The sequence below is a fragment of the Cetorhinus maximus genome, chromosome 1 (genome assembly GCF_964194155.1).
Source record: "Cetorhinus maximus chromosome 1, sCetMax3.hap1.1, whole genome shotgun sequence".
Classification (NCBI taxonomy): domain Eukaryota; kingdom Metazoa; phylum Chordata; class Chondrichthyes; order Lamniformes; family Cetorhinidae; genus Cetorhinus; species Cetorhinus maximus.
The window spans coordinates 131,783,306-131,802,845 of NC_135879.1; the positions used below are offsets into that span (position 1 = coordinate 131,783,306).

A 19,540-nucleotide genomic window follows, 5' to 3' on the forward strand; every position below is an offset into this window, starting at 1 on the left:
CAAGGCTGTGATTCCCAGCCACCCAATTGAGTAAGCGCCAAGATTTGCCCCTAATTGTTTCCCACAACTGACAGGATCAGCAGTAGTGGTGCCAACTGAGTGTGATCCCAGTGTAATTGCTGGGATCTTTGGTCTCTGAATTTCAGCACCACTGCACTTCATGCAAATCCTAGTTACTTTGTAAACCAGAATGAGCATCACATTAGTGTTTCACTGACAATCCCAGGTTTATTGGTTATAAAAAATTTAATGAAAATCTAATTTATGCAGTTGATTTTGTGGTCCCTATAATTAGAACAAGCCACTGCCATTTTTTGTTTTTATAGAGCCAATCTTGTTACTTTGGGAATAGCTCGGGCATTTTAATTTCACCTATTATGATAGTGTGCCATCTCTCCATTCCCTTACAGGCAACATACAGCCATCAAATGCTGTTCATCACCCAAGATTATTGAACTCAACTTGAGAAATTCATTTAATTGCTAACATTTCCAATACAACACAATTAGACCAATGGGTTTCATAATGCTTTATTGACTACTGCTTTGGAAATATAAACGCAACAACAGAATAAACTCAAGCTTTTAAAACACAAGGAAAATAGAAATATATAGCTGAAGAGCTCAAACACCTGATGGTAATGCATTTATTTATTAATAAGGCACACTAGTTTAGAAAGTCTTGCCTACGTATACCTTGTTCTTTTATATGCACCAGACCAACATTTTGAGTTAAAATATAAAAAATGCTGTTTGAATGAAATGGCTAAAACAGAATAGCACAAGTATGGATCCTAACTGACAGATTCCTTGACCTTTTACAGGCCTTTGCCAATAGCAGACAATCAATACTTTGGCTTTGTTAGATCATTGTTAGGTCCTTCTTTGTACAAAGATAAGCAAATAAAAATACATTAAACCTTTCTACCTGACACAAAGTTACACGAAACCCTTCTTTTTTTTTCAAAGAACTCTCCCACTTCTAACTGGACTAGAATGTGTCTTGCAAGTTAAATAATATTTTATTTAAATACATCTACATTCTTTTTACTTAACTGGGCTACGAAAGACTATCCAGAAAAGCCAAACTCAGTAGCCAAATAAAAGTATTTAGGAATAAATGAATCTCAAAATCTCACCATACCCCATTCTCTTCTTTATAAGATAATAAAATAACTAAAAAATATATTTTTGGACAACTTTGTGCTCTGATCTAGTGGTGTTACCCTGGATACTTTGTATGTTAATAAAAGGTATTTAATATATATAATAAGCAAAAGATACAGTAGACACCCTTTGAAAATGAATATTTAATTAAAGGAACTAGGGCATTTATAATTCTATGAAGGTTACCTTTAGCATTTTCTAGCAGCAGTATCCACTTTGTTAGTAACTGAATAAATCACGATTTTAAAAAATACTTGTACTAAATGCATGCAGGGGAATTTGAATTTTGAATCCAATTTGACAGATATCGCAACAGAAAGAAAAGGTGAGGCCCATAAAAAATGCTTTTAAAACAATACTGAGTAATGTCTTAACAAGTTGTCTGGGTAAGGTCCACCTGTGAAATAATTAAAGCTTTATTCCTTTTAATTTTGGGCTCCACTAAAGAGAACAATTTACTCAGGACCCATAGATTTCCCCAGGCATTCAGCAATATTACTGAACGAAATAACTGGGTAAAGGGAGTGCTTTGTTCACCGTGGGAGTGTTGCTGTTTCCTGTGTGTCTATGACATTGGAATTCTTTAATGTTGGTTTATGATTCAAGCCTAATTTTAATAACTATAACTTTTTTTTTTGCACAAAACAGTGAGCTTACTACTGTCCTATTAGTATACATGGTAAGGAAATTATGTCCATGTGCCATTCTTTGCTTGATGCTTACCAGATCCAATACTCCACTGTGTAAATAGGAAGCAGGTTTTTGGCAATCAGGATTCCTGTAATTAGCAATTTCTGGTGAATTGTACACATCTTTAAAAGAAAATCAAGTGTGGGGAATACAATGTGCTGAGTTTTTGCATTAGAGGTGGGAAACAGGAGCCGAGGCTGTTTCCAGGTCCCGAAACAAATGCCACCATCCCCCAGGGGGTAAATAGTCACACTTTGGAATTTTAACCAGGGCACCCTCTGACATGGAGGCAGCTTCTGCGTCCCATTGAGGGCGGTGGGCAGGCTGTCAAAGCTGGAGGGCTGATCTTGAAGCTAAAGCGCTTCAAAATGAAGGTACCCTCTCAGCAACACTTCTAAAACTTTAAATTAGAAACACAAAAAGCAACCAGGTCACCACTATGGGGAGGGAATCCTTTTGCAGCGTGGTCTTTGTCTGCACCCATTCCTAGGCATGGAGAAAGGGACAGTAGGTCTACAAAGAGGGCTGGCACCCTGGCCTGCCACTGGTCCCCGCCTCCAGGCAGTTGAACTGCCCCCCATTGCATCAGGAACTTGGATTTTCTAGTCGCCCTCCATTACATATTGTTAACAAGGCTCTTACTGAGCCCAATTGGCTGCCTGCCTAGTGAGAGCAGATGGCCTTTACAGGTCCCAAAACCAGTTCCCCCCAAAAGGGCCAGTGCTGGGAATGGTGCCGGGAAACTGGCACACCAGCTGGTGCCAGCATTTTTGGGCCCTGTTCGACACTGTTCCTGAACTTGGAGGGGCGCTGCCCAATGTTGCGATTTACGGCTGCACATACTATTGCACAATAGGTTTAAAAGAGTCAGTGATAACTGAGATATTTTTGGTGAGATTCTGAGAATGACAAAAATAGTGAGAATTGCAAAAAGAAAAATGAAAATATATGGTGTGTGATGTATGGATATACAGAATGTGCATAAAAACTTGAATGTGCCTCATTAGGTTTTAGGCATGAGGCAAAATAATTTGTTTCATTAGCTCTCTGGGCTACCAGAGCTGAGAAATCAAGGCAATACTAGCACATGGAGCAGCTGCCTTTATAATGCCATCCTACAGTAGGTGGAGTATTCTGTCTTCCGATCAGAATGAGGTGATACAGAATGTGAAACATTAAAAATTCACTGATAGTTTGTCTTCAAAATGGTGCCCTTAAATGGTTATTATTAGTGTTTGTGGTAGTTTATCATTATATGTAAGCAGTATAATGAGGGAACTTCTATTCTATAAACATAGTGAGTGTTAGAGTAAAATGGCCAGAGCTGTTACCTAAAACCCCATATTAATCCACAGCACTTGAACAATCATTTTTCCCAGGTTAAAACAATGAATGTAGCTCAACTGGATATCAGGCTGTCATCAGCAGTTTCTTTTGGTCAGCCCAAATCATGGGGTCACATTATGCAGGTTTTACTGAGTATCACGACACTATTTAAAATGGACTTTTTTTTGAAAGCCTTTAAACAGGCCATTGAAACACTGCAACAATATATTTAATTCCTACTATAATATAAGATTTCTTCTTTTTCTTCAACAGCATTGAAAGAAATTGATAAAATTCTGTGGTAACCCACATATCATTTGCTGTTGCACCATAAAAGCCATTTGCTCATAAACTTATATTAAAACATAATATATATACACACAATCTAATTTGTTACACAGAACCAAAATACAACATCACTACTACCCAAACTACATGACCACCTCAAATCAGCTAGGAATTTTCTTTAACATGATAAAAGTTATTAATATAGCGCTTCATGCCAACAAGGCCTACTTTGGTCCTTGTCCAAAAATCCAGCATCATACAGCTGAACTTAAAGCAGAACACACAGAAATAAAAAGCAATGCAAAGAAAAATGAAACTTATACTATGTTGAGCATACCACTAAAGGTTTATCATCTACTTAATGTCATACTTAATCTCCTTTATGTTTCAGTCCCCTTGTGTTTGTTAAGTGGATAATAACTTACCTTCAAGCGACTGTATAATGCTGCCATGGGTATTTCTTTCCCTTGCTTTCCTTCCTCTTTCAAGATTACCCATATCCTATCCCCAGAGACAAACACATATATACTTTCTTCCTCAGTCGTGTGGAGCCAACCCTGGATACTTAAAACAATTTTGTCAAGGTCAATGGTACAACCAACCAGTTTGAAGCTGGTGAAATTCAGCCTCTGTAAGAGGCCAAATTGTGAAGGTTAATAAACAAGAAGTCAAGTTTCGGTCTCATAGCTGACAGACCAATTCTTTAGTATCGTAGCTCGAGGACTGATCCCTAGCAGAGTTTAAAGAAACAAAAATAGTGTTGCTCAGCACAGGAACAACACATACAGATAAGTCTTTCCAGTATCATACACAATTCTTGGTGACCATTTAAAAAGCTACAGGCCTAAGTTTGGTTATACAGTATATGGGTTAAATGTTGACTAGTATTTATTTACACGTACTGTAATCCAGTTAAGGCTGATTTTTTCTTGAAGGCACCAAATAGAATAGATAACTGGAGTGAACAAGTCACACAAAACCTTCATAGTATTAACACATCAAAATCCACACCTTTTTCCAGTTTCTAGCTGTCCACATTAAAAATGTTCGAACCTTATGGACGGAAGATTTTTAGTATCTGCTAAAAGTAAGAATTAAAAAAAAAGTTTTTCCATCACAAAAATGCATAGAATTGTTTCTACCAAAAGATTATTAATCTTCAAAAATTCTTAAAACATGCTTTTCAAAATTTACTAACAAATAGCACTTTTTAAAACATTTGTCTCTCACATAGTTTTTGGTGCGACGTTTGCTGAAGTCCTAAAAAAGAATCTTTCACATCAAACTATGTTTTTTGTCTTCATAAATACCAGTGTATTCCTTCACTACAATAATGTCTTTGTTAGAAAATCCTAATAAGTTTGGTAGAAATCATGTAGAGGGACTTGAAAGGTTGCTGTAGGGAATGCCTGTGGTACGTAGCCGGCATATCCTCCATAGGCTGCCACTGCTGCAGCGGTGGCTGCGTTCTTTTGCAGTGTTGCCATCGTGGCAGCGGAAGCAGGAGCTGCAATCGGTACATAACTTGCCCCATAAAACCCGGCTGTCGGAATTCGTTGGATATTGGAGGCCATTGCATATACTGGAGTTATTGGCCTAGTCTACAAGGAAACAAAACAATGCATTGCAATGTGAATAAAAAATAATAAATAGCAATTTAAAAATTAATACTGATAACAGGAAATGAAAATAGCCAGGCCACCTGTATAACTGAATATATGAATTCTGAAATGACCTCATTGCTTCAATCATACGAACATACAAAACAGAAGCAGGAGTAGGCCATTCGGCCCCTCGTGCCTGCACCACCATTCAATAAGATCATGGCTGATCTTCTTGTGTTTCGATTTCCACATTCCCATCTGACCCCGATAACTTTTGATTCCCTTGCCTAACAAGAATTTTTCTACCTCTGCCTTAAAAATATTTAATGACACATTCGGAGGCAGAGAATTCCAAAGTCACACCATCCTCAGAGAAAAAATTTCTTCCCATCTCTGTCCTAAAAGGGCAACCCCTAATCTTAAAACAGTGTCCCCTAGTTCTGGACTCACCCACCAGAGCAAACATCCTTTCCACATCCACCTTGTCAATACTGTTCAGGATCTTATACTACAGTTCTATTCTACGCAATTACATTACTTCAGGAGTCACTGGACTCTAGTAAGAAAAATTGACTCTGCTACCTTGAGCTAAGAATGGGAAATTATCATGCCAATCATTCAGTAGTGCCCATTCTATAGTCATTGCTCAAACTATAAATTTCCCTTGCTTGGATGGCTCAATGTTATATTGGGCAGTGCACATATCAACTAAGCAAACAGGGCAGTTTATTCACACAATACAATACTGTAGAGAAATATAACTAAAATATTGTGTTTTAGGAAAAAATAAGTCTTTTTTAACCTGAAAAGGTGGAGGAGTGGAAACTGAAGGAATGATGGTTGCTCCATTTGGATCAGTTTGCACAGCAATAGGATTAAGAACATGTTCCATTGGGTGCATTTTGCTATCTTCCATTAGCTTAGTGCCTGGAGCCGCCTGAAACACTTGGTATTGGGTTCCAATGGAAGGGATGGCCACTGAAATTAGATAAAAGAATCAGTTAATTATCTTTATCAGAGGTTATAAATTTTCTACTATAATATGTCATGACAACTTATATTTATATAGCACCTTTAACAGAATAAAGTGGCCCAAGGCACTTCACAGCAGCATTATAAAACAAAATTTGACCCTGAGCCACATGGTCAGATTACCAAGAGCTTGGACAAAGGTATGTGTTATAAAGAGCATCTTAAAGGAGGGAAGTAAAGCAGCGACCTGAAGATGTGTAGGGAGAGAATTTCTGAGCTTACGACCTAGGCGATTGATGGAATGGCCACTGATTTTCGAGCAATTAAAATCTGGAACGTTCAAGAGGCCAGAATGAGATTAGTGCAGATACCTCAGAGAGTTGTGGGCTGGAAGGGATTACAGAGATAGGGAGAGGTGAGGCCATGGAGAGAATTGAAATAAGGATGGGAATTTTAAAATTGAGATATTGCTCGATCGGGAATCGATGCAAGTTAGCGAGCACAGCAGTGATAGGTGAACGGGATATGGTGCGAGTTAGGGCACAGTCAGAAGAGTTTTGAATGGTCTCAGGTTTATTGAGGGTAACATGTTGAACACCAGCCAAGAGTGCGCTGGAATTGTCAAACCTAGAGGTAACAAAGGTATGAATGAGGGTTTTAACAGCAGATGAGCTGAGGCAGAGGCAAAATCGGGCGGGGTTACGGAGGTGGAAATAGACGCTCTTAATAATGGCAGAAATATGTAATGTAAGTGTCAAATATGACACCAAGTTGTGAACAGTCTGTTTTAGTCTCAGTCTGTTGCCAGAAAAGAGGGTTGAAGTTCATAGTTAGGGAATGGAGTTTGGAGCGGGGACTGAAAACAATACCTTCAGACTTCCTAATATTTAATTGGGAGAAATTTCTGCTCATCCAATACTTGGGTGGAATCTTCTGGTCCTGCCAGCAGCAGGAAGCTTGGTGGATGGGAGAACTTAATTTGGCGCAAGGCCAAAAATCAGTTTCCCGCCAGTGGGATGAACTTTAGGAATTAAGTTCTCGGGGCTTTAAAGTTGGGTTGACCTTCCCGACGAGCAATGTCAGGAAACTCTTTTGTATGCATCAGCAAGTCACGCACGCTCATTAAAAGGCCACCTCGCTGGAATCAAGTCTCCCCTCCAAATTAAGTTCCTTGCCAGCAAGAAATTAGAACATTCACTTTTACGATTGCACATAAGTGGCATGCACCTGGCGAGCTTGACTTCTTCCATGATTAACAGCTAGTTGCCACTGCATTGTCCTTTTTGGGGAAATGCCAGTCTATGCTTGTGACTGGCTGCTGGCAGTACAAGTTGCATGGTACCGAGGAAGGGTTAACGGAGAAGAGTGGAGCAGTAACCGGGCGAAGGTGGAAGGGATAATGCAGGCTGTCTGGGTGCCTGCACTATCCCTTCTACCTTTGCCCGGTCACTGCTCCACCCTTCTCCGCTTGGTCATCTTCCTCAGCCATCCTCCATGCAACTTGCACTGCCACCTCCTGGACCTTCGACCCCATGAGGTAACGTCAAGGGTGGCGAACTCCTGATGGATGCATATATTATAAACTCAACAGCACAGGATCGCGTGTGATCAGACGTCCCGCCCCCAAATGGAAACACTTCCACTTCCGTGCCATCCACTGAACTTAAGACTCCAGAACGGAAGTTTCTGGCCTGAATATCAGACAGTTTAGCAGCAGTGGAGAAATTGAGAAAGATGGTGATGAGATAGAGCTGGGTGCCATGAGCATACATGTGGAAACTAACTCTATCATGAAATTAGATTTTAATCTGTTTACATACACAGATATATATATATGTATATAGAATATACATACATATAAATTATTTTTAAAAATGCTGCAAAATTTTAACAGGTTAGAAAAACATTAAAAACATATTGCGGGGTGTGGGGGGGTGGGGGGGGGTGGTAAGAGTGAACCTAGGTACGGTTTGAAGTGGAACAGTCGGCCATTATATACCCTGCTCGATTTCCCTTTCCATTGACATCATGATTCACTACCATTTGATTCGCACTCCTGCCTTTGTAGATTGTCACCATCATTACATTTAACAGATTCTCAAGGGACTACTTGGGAACTTTTAATAGTTTACTTTGCATTGGCTGCAGTTAGTGTGTGAACCTGAAAAGAAGTGACCTGAGACAAGTTTAATGAAATGAAATGGGGTAAATAGGTAAGTAAGGCAATGACAGAAAAAGATCTATGTAAAGCAGCCATAGTATAACATAATTCAATACATAACTGGAAAGGAGAGGTAACAGTCACCCCTCCCAACTCACAGAGCAATGGCACAAACCTTTGAATCAGAGAAGGTTAAGGAACAACTTGACATATTCCCACAAGTAGTAAAAGGGGTGCAACAAAAGCTGGTGTTCCTTAGTTGGGTAGAGAAAATCGAATTTAAATGAGGCTTAGGAAGATGGCATTTGACATCTCTAAAGTTAACATAACGAACATAGAAAATAGAGAGGAGAAGCTGAGAGAATGTACAGAGAAGGGTTGACAGGTAATGTAACAGGCTTTACATTTGTAAAGAATTTTATAGATGTCTAGCAAATAAAAGATTAGTTGAAGAAAGGTTATAGAGTTGGTTAGAGAGGGAAAAAGGAAATATTTACATGAAAAATGAAAAGCTTGCCTCAGTTTCCACAAAAAAGGTTTGATAGCTGGGCGGAAATGGTACAAAAAGATGAGGTGAAGCAATTAGGTAGGACAACTATAGATAAGGAATTAGGGCAACTATAGATAAGGAATTAGTACTGATAAAGCACTGATGAAGTTGGTCCAAGTCAAAATGGAAAAGGCACTTAAGCTCTGGTCTAGAATGCTAAGGGAAGTGAGAGAGGAAATAGAAGAGGCTCAGGCCACAATCTGTCAAACATCCCTAGATACAGAAGTTGTGCCAGAGAACCAGAAGGTTGCAAACCTCCGTCTGAAAATTAGAAACTGAGAAGAAAAGAGAGGATCTGATAGAAGTGTTCAAAATTATGATGGGTTTTGACAGGTAAAAAAGGAACAAAAGATTTTGACTGATTAGTTAAGTTGGTAACTAGACTGCACAAATTTAAGATCACCACCAAAAGAAAAAGGGAGGATTCAGGAGAGTATTTTTTTAAACGTATGGTCTGTAAAGACATGGATTGCCCCATCTGAAACTCGTTAAAATCCAAAACCAGATTTATAAGTAAAGTGGATACTTGAAAAAAAATCAAAAGGTGTGGTGAGAAGGTAAGGAAATGGGACAAAGTGATTAGCCCTTTCAGAGAATTAGATCAGATGCAATGGGCCAAATAGCCTACTTCTGTGCTGTAAACTTATGTGATGCTTTTGACAGCCCTCACACTGCTTGTCAAGACTTGATTGAATAGCACTTTGATGATTTTACTTCCTGGTTGTGATGCAGGTGTTGGAGTCTCATCAGTCCAATACAAACTTCAATTTGCAGCAACATTAAAACTGCAGTAATGTTACCGCTTTGTATTCTGCAAATTTGATGTGTGTTTCATAATTTCATCCAAAAAATATTGGCTTGTTTATAGCCACACGTAAAGAAGCTTTATTCAAGCTGACTATATGTTGCCTTAACACGATAAAATATCTGATTGAGAACTTCCATGTGACTTTAGCAGTGACTCACAAAATTCCAGCTTCTCACTGGGTTTATTGGGATTTTATGTCATCCTACAGGAATATTTCATGATCCTATAGGGTTTTAAGATGAATTCTAAAATATCAGCTTTGCATTTCCATTTTTCTCCTCTCTTTCTCTAGCTGTTAAGGTAAATGTTTAGCAAAACATTCCCTTTACTAACCTGCACCAGGTTTCATAGCGACTGGACTGACTGTAGCCAGATCTAAGCTGGGTATCAGTTCATACGCTTTGTCCTGTTGCTTGGCCTTCCCTTCATGATATCTGCTGTAAATACCTCTGCCTGCAGAATATCCACCCAGGTACGATCCACGAGGTCCTGCTGCTCTGTTGCCAGCTGCTCCTCTACCTCGGCCACGCACAGTGCCTGCTTTAAAAAAAGGCCAATTTTAAAAATAGGGTAAATGTTGCATTTAAAATAATAATTTCATTATTCAGAGTAGCCACCAGAGTTTTGAGAGGCATAAGAGTGAGCATTTGTAAAAGATTTCATGTTAGGCCCACTTGAACTGTGAAAACACCAAGCAGCACAGTTATGTTTGGTCTGTGCCTGAGGACAGCATTTTGAGCTATACAATCCTGGGGCAATATATTAGTGGTCACAGGTCTGTCAATGGAAGTGATGGGAGCACTTAAAGTGAATAATTGACAAGGGGGTATTTATAGAAGTGTTCAAAATTATAATGAGTTATGACAAGGTAAATGAGGAAAAAGGATTTTCACTGATTACTTAAATTGGTAATTAGACTGCCAAATTTAAGATCATCACCAAAGAAGAAGGGAGGATTGAGGAGAGTTTTTAACCATAGGGGCTGGTAAGACATGGATTGCCCCATCAGAAACTAGTTAAAATGCAGAATCAGATTTATAAGGAAAGTGGGATCATTAATGGGCCAAATAGTCTCCTTCTGTGTTGTAAAGGTATGTGATGTTTCCAACTATCCTTACACTGCTTTTTGTGCTAAATACCCTTAGTAATAACATTAAAATATGTGCTTTATTTTAAATAAATTATATCGAATTAGTTTGAAAGAAGGTATTTCAATGAAAAAATTTGGATACGGTCCAAAACAGATGTGGGGGTTGCGATGTATGACTAACCCACGGTGATTCATTGTGATGCTTGCAATACTCAAACTTTGTGCTGCCAGCTCATTTTAATGATAGCAGCATGCAGCTCAGAGTTAAACACACTGCTGGGTGGCTGCATGCCTCAGCAAGGTCCAAATTTATGCAGGGCTAGCATTACTTTGTTATGATCTCCATAGAGATCGATAACATGAAAAGATTTAAACCTCCAGTTAATAGCTGAAAGAATGACACAACAAGATTTCAAGTTTTAAGACATTTACTGCAACAAATGATTAAAAACAACTTATACTTTAAACCACAGAATGGAATACACCCCTTCTTATCCTCAGATCAACTAAAAAAACACACTTCACAGGTATACAATAGACTGTCTTTAATGTAGATGTTCAATTTTCTCAGAATCAATCCAAAGTGATTCTTAGCCCCTGAGGTTTTATTCCTGTTCTTTTCTTTTCTCAGTCTGGTAATTTGCAATCTTAGAACCTGGGACTTTCTTTTTCCAGAGACTCTCTCTCTAGCCCAAGCCAGGTGACTCTTCCAGTCCCATTTTAACTTCCCACGAATTTGGTCTTTTAAACTCGGGTGCGAGTTTTCACCTGCATTCCTGCATGGAGAACCATATAGACTTTTTTGGCCCTTAGTTGCTCCCTCTCTCTTGCATTCAAGCAGACTAAAAACACTGTCTGTGGTATTCAGTGATATTCTAGGAAAGCCTGTAATCTGATCATTACAATAGCTTCCTCAGCATTCTTCTCCATGGCAATGTGAATTACATGGGTCTTGCATCTAGGTAGAAATGCTAATTAGCTAGAATAGAGAGCCCAGCTCTCTTTCATCTTGAAAATAATTGAACAGTTTAAAGAACAACTATTGACAACCAAACATTCTCAACCTTTTTCTGGGACTTTGGAAACTCAGTCTCCACTCTTAACACACAGGCTCCTGCCATTGTCTCCAAGTTTAAATACCTTACACCTTTTTACCAGTAAAACAATCTAAGCCTTCCTTTGATGGCTAACAATCAAACCATCCAGTCTTACAGAGATAAAAACAAAAAGCTAAAAGCTACTGCGGATGCTGGAAATCCAAAACAAAAACAAAATTACCTGGAAAAACTCAGCAGGTCTGGCAGCATCGGTGGAGGAGAAATCAGTTAACGTTTCGAGCCTTCACGGCCCTTCGGCAGAACTGAAGCTATTTCACCCCTCTCCTAACTATGCTTCAGTTCTGCCGAAGGGCCGTGAAGGCTCGAAACGTTAACTGATTTCTTCTCCACCGATGCTGCCAGACCTGCTGAGTTTTTCCAGGTAATTTTGTTTTTGTTTTGCATCCAGTCTTACAGTCAGAGGCCAGGATTCAGAACAGATCACATGACCCCCTTTATTTTACCCTAAATTTAAAAGTAAAGCCCCAAAACATAATAATCTTATAAATCTCACAATTGTAACAAAGCCAGCCTGAGCCTTTCCAAAGGGAGGTGAATTTTGGCTGCTCGGGTGCTGGAAGTGGCTAGGAAAGGCTCTCTGCACAGGAATAATTGTGCAAATAGTGCAACAGGCCACAAAGCATGTTCCAAGGTTCTCCGACACATCACTGGAAGCCTTGGTGCAGGAGGTGGACAGGAGGAGCGAGGTCCTCTAACCACAGAAGGCCCTCTAGACAGATATTATGAAGGCAGTGGGAACAGATAACTATCACTGTCAATGCAAGGACTCTAGCCCCAAAAGCCTGGATGCAGTGGGAAGATGTTTAATGAACTCACATGAGTGTCAAGGTCAGTGAATGCAGCTTCAAATGCCATATTCTTACAAATGAATCACCAGGCTCATGCACTGTTCAACTCATTCACCTACTAACATTCTCTATCAAACATAACTCATACCCAACATTCATAGCCTCACCTCAACCTCACACACTTAACATTGCTGCAAGCCTCTGATCCACATCTCACAGTTTGCACACACCATCAGTTATTCAACTACGACAGATACATCACCCAAACACATTGCACCACACTCACTGACATACTTCCCTCTATCTTCCAGGTGGCACATAACCAAAGGTAGCAACATCAAACCAGCAGGAGAACAGTCACTGCTACATGTCCGCACCCACATAGAGGAGACTGTGCTGGCTATCAATGAAGTGGCATGACTGAGGCCATCATAGCCAGTGGTGGGGCTGAAACTGTAGAAGATAACAGTATGTTCCTACCTAATCTGTTTTATGGGTTCTTAGAATTCATAAATAAGGGAAAGAAGCAGTGCTAATTCTACATTAATTATTGATAAAGTTTCAGTTAGAATAGTTAAAGGTGCCTTTTTGCTCACCATTTAGTTGGAAAATTAAGGGCTGAGGTTGCAGAACTTCTATTAGCGCAACCCAACACGTATTCTCCTATACAAGATTCCGAAGGGGTTTGACTGGGTAGACACAGGAAGATTGTTTTCACTGTCTGGGGAATCTAGAACAAAGGGACACCATCTCAGGATAAGGGGCTGATTACTTAGAACTGAAATGGAGGAGAAATTTCTTCACTCAGTAAATCTTTGGAATTCTCTACCTCAGAGGGTTGTTGATGCTTCATCGTTGAACATATCCAAGGCTGGGATAGACAGATTTTTTAATATACATGGGAATTAAGGGATATGGTGAGTAGGTGGAAAAGTGAAGTTGAGGCGAAGATTAGCCATGATCATATTGAGTAGCGGAGCAGATTTGAGGGGCCATCTGGTCTACTCCCACTCCCATTTCTTATGTTCTCCTTTCATAAATACAAGAACTGCCACCTAATCAAGCAGTGGTGCGGGAGCCTGAAGTGCAAGAGGAGCAGGCCACTGATGAAGAAACATGGTCACTCAATCTCACTCTAAACCATCAGCTCAGATATTGGCACTGCATGAATGTGAGAACGTAGCATACAGCCAGCATGTGCATGTGGTGAGACACCATAATCAGTGGCTGCAGCCACGTCAGAAGGAAAGAATCGCACAGGTTCCAGCTCTCTGGATGGTAAGGTTGCATACAGGCTCTGATGCAGGGGACTCAGATGAGGACTTTGGTGACTGATGAAAATGCATTCAAAAATGTTCAGTGTATTGGCAGGCCTGCTAGAGAGCTCGCTGGACTATCAAGAAACATGAGGAGTCCAGCACCAACTTGGCACAGAGCCTTGTACAGAGCTTGGAACCCATTATTCCCAGGGCGGAAGTGGCGGTAAACTCAATTAAAACACTTGCAGACCCAAGCAATGATGCAGCATCTGATGGTCACTGTCTCAGCTTTCATTGTAGCACAGGCTGAATTCATCCAATGTCTCAGTGATGCCGTGTAAGCTCAGACTGAGGTTACGGAATTTCAGCTTGCTGCCATCGTGGCTGCGGATACCAGTGCTCAAAGGTGCATGCAAGGTTTACAGCATTTGTCCTCCCACTCCAGTGGTGCCATAAGAACATAAGAGCTAGGAGCAGGAGTGGGCAATTCAGCCCCTCGAGCCTGCCCCGCCATTCATTGCGATCATGGCTGATCTCATTTCGGCCTCATCTCCAATTTCCCGCCCTCTCCCCATAACCTTTCAACCTGTTACTAATTAAAAATCTGTCTATCTCCTCTTAAATTTATTCAGCGTCCCGGCATCCACTGCACTCTGAGGTAATGAATTCCATAGATTCACAACCCTTTGAGAAAAGTAATTCCTCCTCATCTTTGATTTAAATCTACCACCCCTTAGCCTAAAATTATGGCCTCTCATTCTAGAATGCCCCACAAGGGGGAAACATCCACTCCACGTCTACTTTGTCTATCCTCTTTAGTATCTTATATACCTCAATTAGATCTCCTCTCATTCTTCTAAACTCTAGCGAGTATAGGCCTAAACTGCTCAATCTCTCCTCCTAAGACAATCCCCGCATCTCTGGAATCAATCTCGTGAACCTCCTCTGAAATTCCTCCAATGCAACTACATCCTTCCTCAAGTAAGGGGACCAAATCTGTGCACAGTACTCCAGGTGCAGTCTCACCATTCCTTGTACAGTTACAACAACACTTCCCTATTTTTATACTCTATTCCTTTAGCAATAAATGCCAAAATTCCATTTGCCTTCCTTATTACCTGCTGTACCCATATATTAGCTTTCAGTGATTCATGCACAAGGACACCCAGATCCCTCTGCACTGAAGCATTCTGATGTTTCTCTCCATTTAAATAATAAGTTGCCTTTTTATTCTTCCGATCAAAATGGATTACCTTATACTTATCCACGTTAAACTCCATCTGCCAAATTTTGGCCCATTCACCTAACCTGTCCATATCCATTCATAAATTTCTTATTTCTTCATTGCAACTTACGTTCCCACCTATTTTGGTGTCATCTGCAAATTTAGCTATAGTACCTTCTATTCCTGAATCCAAGTCATTAATATAGATTGTAAATAGCTGGGGCTCAAGGACCGAACCCTGTGGCACCCCACTAGTTACAGCTTGCCATCCAGAAAAATACCCATTTATCCTGACTCTCTGCTTTCATTATTATGTGTCAGCCAGCCAGCCCAGACTGCTGTTTCCCATGCCCAGGTGGTGCTGTCCGAAGCTTGGCCACCTAGGCCCAAAGCTGCTCAAGGTCATCCTCCCAGGCCATATGCAGTCTCCCTCAGTGAAAGTCAGCAGTATCCCACCAGCTGTGCTGCAGCCACTTAGGTAGCACCACATAGGAGCACTAGGGTGGGCGAAAGCAGAGATCTAGTGCAGAAAAATTGCATCATGACTGCTGTCAGGATAGCTTGATGTGCTGAGTATGATCTTGCTTGAACCGCACATTCAGGGAGAAATCCTTTGGGTTATGGTACATCTCAGCATTTAGATGTGGTGCCTGTGAAGTCACATCTGTGCGGCTGATGCAACCCTGCACCATGGGGAACCTGCTATCCTGAGAAAACTGTGGGCACCCTCCAGATGCTCCTTTCTGGTCAGAGAGAAGACAATGAACTTCCCGGTCCTGGCATAAAGGGTGGCTGTCACCTCCCTTATGCAGCATTAGACTGTGAACTGGGAGATGTTACAGATAACCTTGCTCCAGCCTGGAAGGAATTCAGGGCCACAGTCACTTTCACAGCCACTGGCAGTGCAGTCCCTGTCCAGCTGAGGTTGCAGGTCTGTCTGCAGGATGTGGCAGCCTTCCAGGAACACCCTCTTTGTAAAATGGAGTCAAAGTGCACAGTACTCCTGGCTTAGGCTGAGGCAAGAGAAATGCTCCTGGAAAGCATGGGGGGAATACATCCTACTGCTAAGAGCCCTTATCTCCTCTTCCTCCTTCTGCGAGCAGCTTGTCCTTTACAGTGTTGCCTCTGTTCCATTGCTTTCTCATTCTGCAGGCCAAAGGGAATGGACATTACAGCACACATGACTGCAGGCAAGTAGTCTGGCCAGAAGCCTTGAAATCAAAACCATGACTATCTCCACATGCAACATCACTCCCTCAACTTCAACTTGAAGGTGCTGGTGTTCCCAAGCATCTGCTGTCCTTGTCCTTCTAGGTGCTAGTGGTCACAGGTTTTGAAGGTGCTATTGAAGGACCTATTGAAGGTGAGTTGTTGCAGTGCATATTGTAGATGGTACACTCTGCTGCAACTGTTCATTGGTGGTGGAGGGAGTGAATATTTAAGGTGGTGGTTGGGGTGCCAATCAAGCAGGATGCTTTGTCCTGGATGGTGTCAAACTTCTTGAGTGTTGTTGGAGCTGCACTCATCCAGGCAAGTGGTGAATATTCCATCACACTCCTGACCTGTGTCTAGTAGATGGAGGACAGGATTTGGGGATTCAGGAGGTGAGTTACTCTCTGCAGAATTCCCAGCCTCTGACCTGCTCTTGTAGCCACAATATTTATATGGCTAGTCCAGTTCAGTTTCTGGTCAATGACAACATGGGGAGGCGATGGCGTAGTGGTATTGTCGCTGGACTAGTAATCCAGAGTAATGCTTCGAATCCTGCCATGGCAGATGGTGGAATTTGAATTCAATAAAAAATCTGGAATTAAAAGTCTAATGATGACCATGAAATCATTGTCAATTGTTGTAAAAACCCATCTGGTTCACTAATGTCCTTTAGGGAAGGAAATCTGCTGTCCTTACCTGGTCTGGCCTACAGGTGACTCCAGACTCACAGTAATGTGGCTGACTCTTAAATGCCCCCTGAACAAGGGCAATTAGGGATGGACAATAAATGCTGGCCTCGCCAGCGATGCCCACATCCCATGAATGAATTTTTAAAAAATACTCAGAATGTTGATAGTGGGGATTCAGCAATGGTAAATGCCATTGAATGTCAAGGGCAGATTCTCTCTTGTTGGAGATGCCTGGCACTTCTGTGGCACAAATGTTACTTGCCACTTGTCAGCCCAACATGTGAATGTTGTCCAGGTCTTGCTGCATTTGGACATGGCTCAGTATCTGAGGAGTCACGAATGGTGCTGAACATTGTCATGATTCACTGAATCATCAGTGAACATCCCCACTTCTGACCTTATGATGGTGAAGGTCATTGATGAAACAGCTGAAGATGACTGGGCCCAGTACACTACCCTAAGGAACTCCTGCAGCAGCAATGATTGACCTCCAACAACCATCTTCCTCTGTGCTAATTATAATTCCAACCTGTGGAGAGTTTCTTCCCCCGACCAACCCACATCCGATTCTCATTGACTTAAGTTTTGCTAGGGCTCGTTGATGCCGCAATCAGTCAAATGCTGTCTTGATGTCAAGGGCAGTCACTCTCACCCCACCTTGGGAGTTCACCTCTTTTGTCCATGTTTGGACCGTGGCTGTGATGAGTTCAGGAACTGAGTGACCCTAGTAGAACTCAAACCGGGCGTCAGTGGGCAGGTTATTGCTGAGTAAGTGTCGCTTGATGGCACTGTCGATAATACCTTCCACCACTTTGCTGATGAATGAGAGTAGACTGATGGGATGGTAATTGGCTGGGTTGGATTTCTCCTGATTTTTGTGGGTAGGACATGCCTGGGCAATTTTCCATATAGCTGGGTAGATGCCAGTGTTGTAGCTGAGTTGGAACTGCTTGGCTAGGGGCATGGCTAGTTCCATAGCATGGGTCTTCAGTACTGCTGCTGTAATGTTGTCAGGGGCCATAGCCTTTGCAGTGTCCAATGCCTTCAGCCATTTCTTGATGTCAATGTGGAGTGAATCGAAGGCTGAAGACTGGTATCTGTAATGGCCATTTCAGAGGGCAGTTAAGAGTCAACCACATTGCTGTGGGTCTGGAGTCACATGTAGGCCAGACCAGGTAAGGACAGCATATTTCCTTCCCTAAAGGACATTAGTGAACCAGATAGGTTTTTACGACAATTGGCAATCATTTCATGGTCACCATGAGCAAAAACAAACTTTTAATTCCAAATTTATTAATTGAATTTAAATTCCCTCAGCTGCCATTGTGGAAACTCTTTCGAGTTACCAACAGTCACAGATTGCAACTTCTTTCGAGTACAATCACAGTTCTTGGTTTTCCAGGAGTGGGACATGAACCCACAACCCTCTGATTCAAAGGCGAGGGTGCTGTGGACTGAGCCACAGCTGACACCTGCGCCATTGTGGAATTTGAACCCCTGTCCCCAGAGCATTAATCTAAACCTAGAGATAACCAGTCTAGTAACATTACCACTATCTCCCCGCAGATGTATGTGACCACCCCCCCCCACCCTCAAACACTGGGGCCTGCCTGACCAGCCCTGGTGAGCCCGGCCCACTTACTTGTGTTCCATCGCCTCCTCTATGGTTGCTGGTCCTGGTCTGCTGCAGTACCAACAGTGGCCACCATTTCTGGTGCCGCTGCTGGGACTGAAGAACTGTCAGCCCTCAGGTTGGCTGGCAGCTTTTGGAGGCGGCTTCTTTGCCCTTAAAGGGAGGGAAGCCCCAACATCGGAACTTCTGGAAGCAGCCTGCCATTGGGGCCACTGTCGCCGCCATTAAATACAGCCCTATATGCTGCAGGTACCAGGATAGCATTTGTGGTGCCTAAACTACAGATGCAATGGAGTAGAATTTTGTACCCTTCCTCTTATAATATAGATTTGGTGTGAGGGCATAGAAAGAGTTTGAATGGAACAGAAGCTCAGAGTAATAAAATTACTGATGAACATGCACTATTTTCAGCAGTGAAATACATAAAATAAACCCCAGAAACACTGCAATTGGTTTCTGCAATTTAGTATTCGCTGTAACAAATATTACAGTTTCTTCATCAATATGCTCTGCATGCTCTTGAAAATGTTCATAATGTGGCATTGCTAAAGGTAGCAGTTAGGAAACAGTTGCTACACATTTACATTGTTTACTGCAATTCATTTGTAAAGGCAAAATGTTGTTGATGTGCTATGACAGGAACACATTTTGATACAACTTAAGTTATTGTTAATATTCTGTCCTTGGGATTTACATGGAGGAAACAAGGAAATTTGACCCCTTAACTTTTTAATGGGCTCAATGAAATTTGCATCAGTATTGACAACAGTTGTGAATTTGTTTGCTCCCTCTTGGCCTCGATGGATTTTAACATTTTAAAACTTCTGCTCAACTTGGCCTGGCTGCTGACTGTGTAATTCACAAGCAATACAGCACTGATGATGATGTTTCATGTTTTCTTTAGCTGGTTTCTTATTAATAGATTTTTTTTGGAAATATGCTCAAGAATAGTCTGGAATCT

The 19,540-nt window shown here is 41.4% G+C and overlaps 1 protein-coding gene across 14 annotated transcripts in view; it reads right to left on the bottom strand.

Annotated features, from left to right (window-relative positions):
• Positions 1 to 514: 514 nt before the first annotated feature.
• rbm47 (RNA binding motif protein 47) overlaps positions 515 to 19,540 on the bottom strand; it is a 259,787-nt gene continuing 240,761 nt past the window's right edge. For 9 of the 14 annotated variants that reach the window (XM_078546637.1, XM_078546656.1, XM_078546665.1 and 6 more), the window contains 3 exons: positions 9,899 to 10,105; positions 5,877 to 6,052; positions 515 to 5,071 (listed from right to left, as the gene is read on the bottom strand). In XM_078546637.1, coding sequence (XP_078402763.1) covers positions 4,823 to 5,071; positions 5,877 to 6,052; positions 9,899 to 10,105 — 632 coding nt within the window. In that variant the 3' untranslated portion in view covers positions 515 to 4,822. The remainder of the gene's footprint in view (positions 5,072 to 5,876; positions 6,053 to 9,898; positions 10,106 to 19,540) is intronic. The other 5 variants (XM_078546628.1, XM_078546610.1, XM_078546701.1 and 2 more) reach the window with 3 other exon arrangements.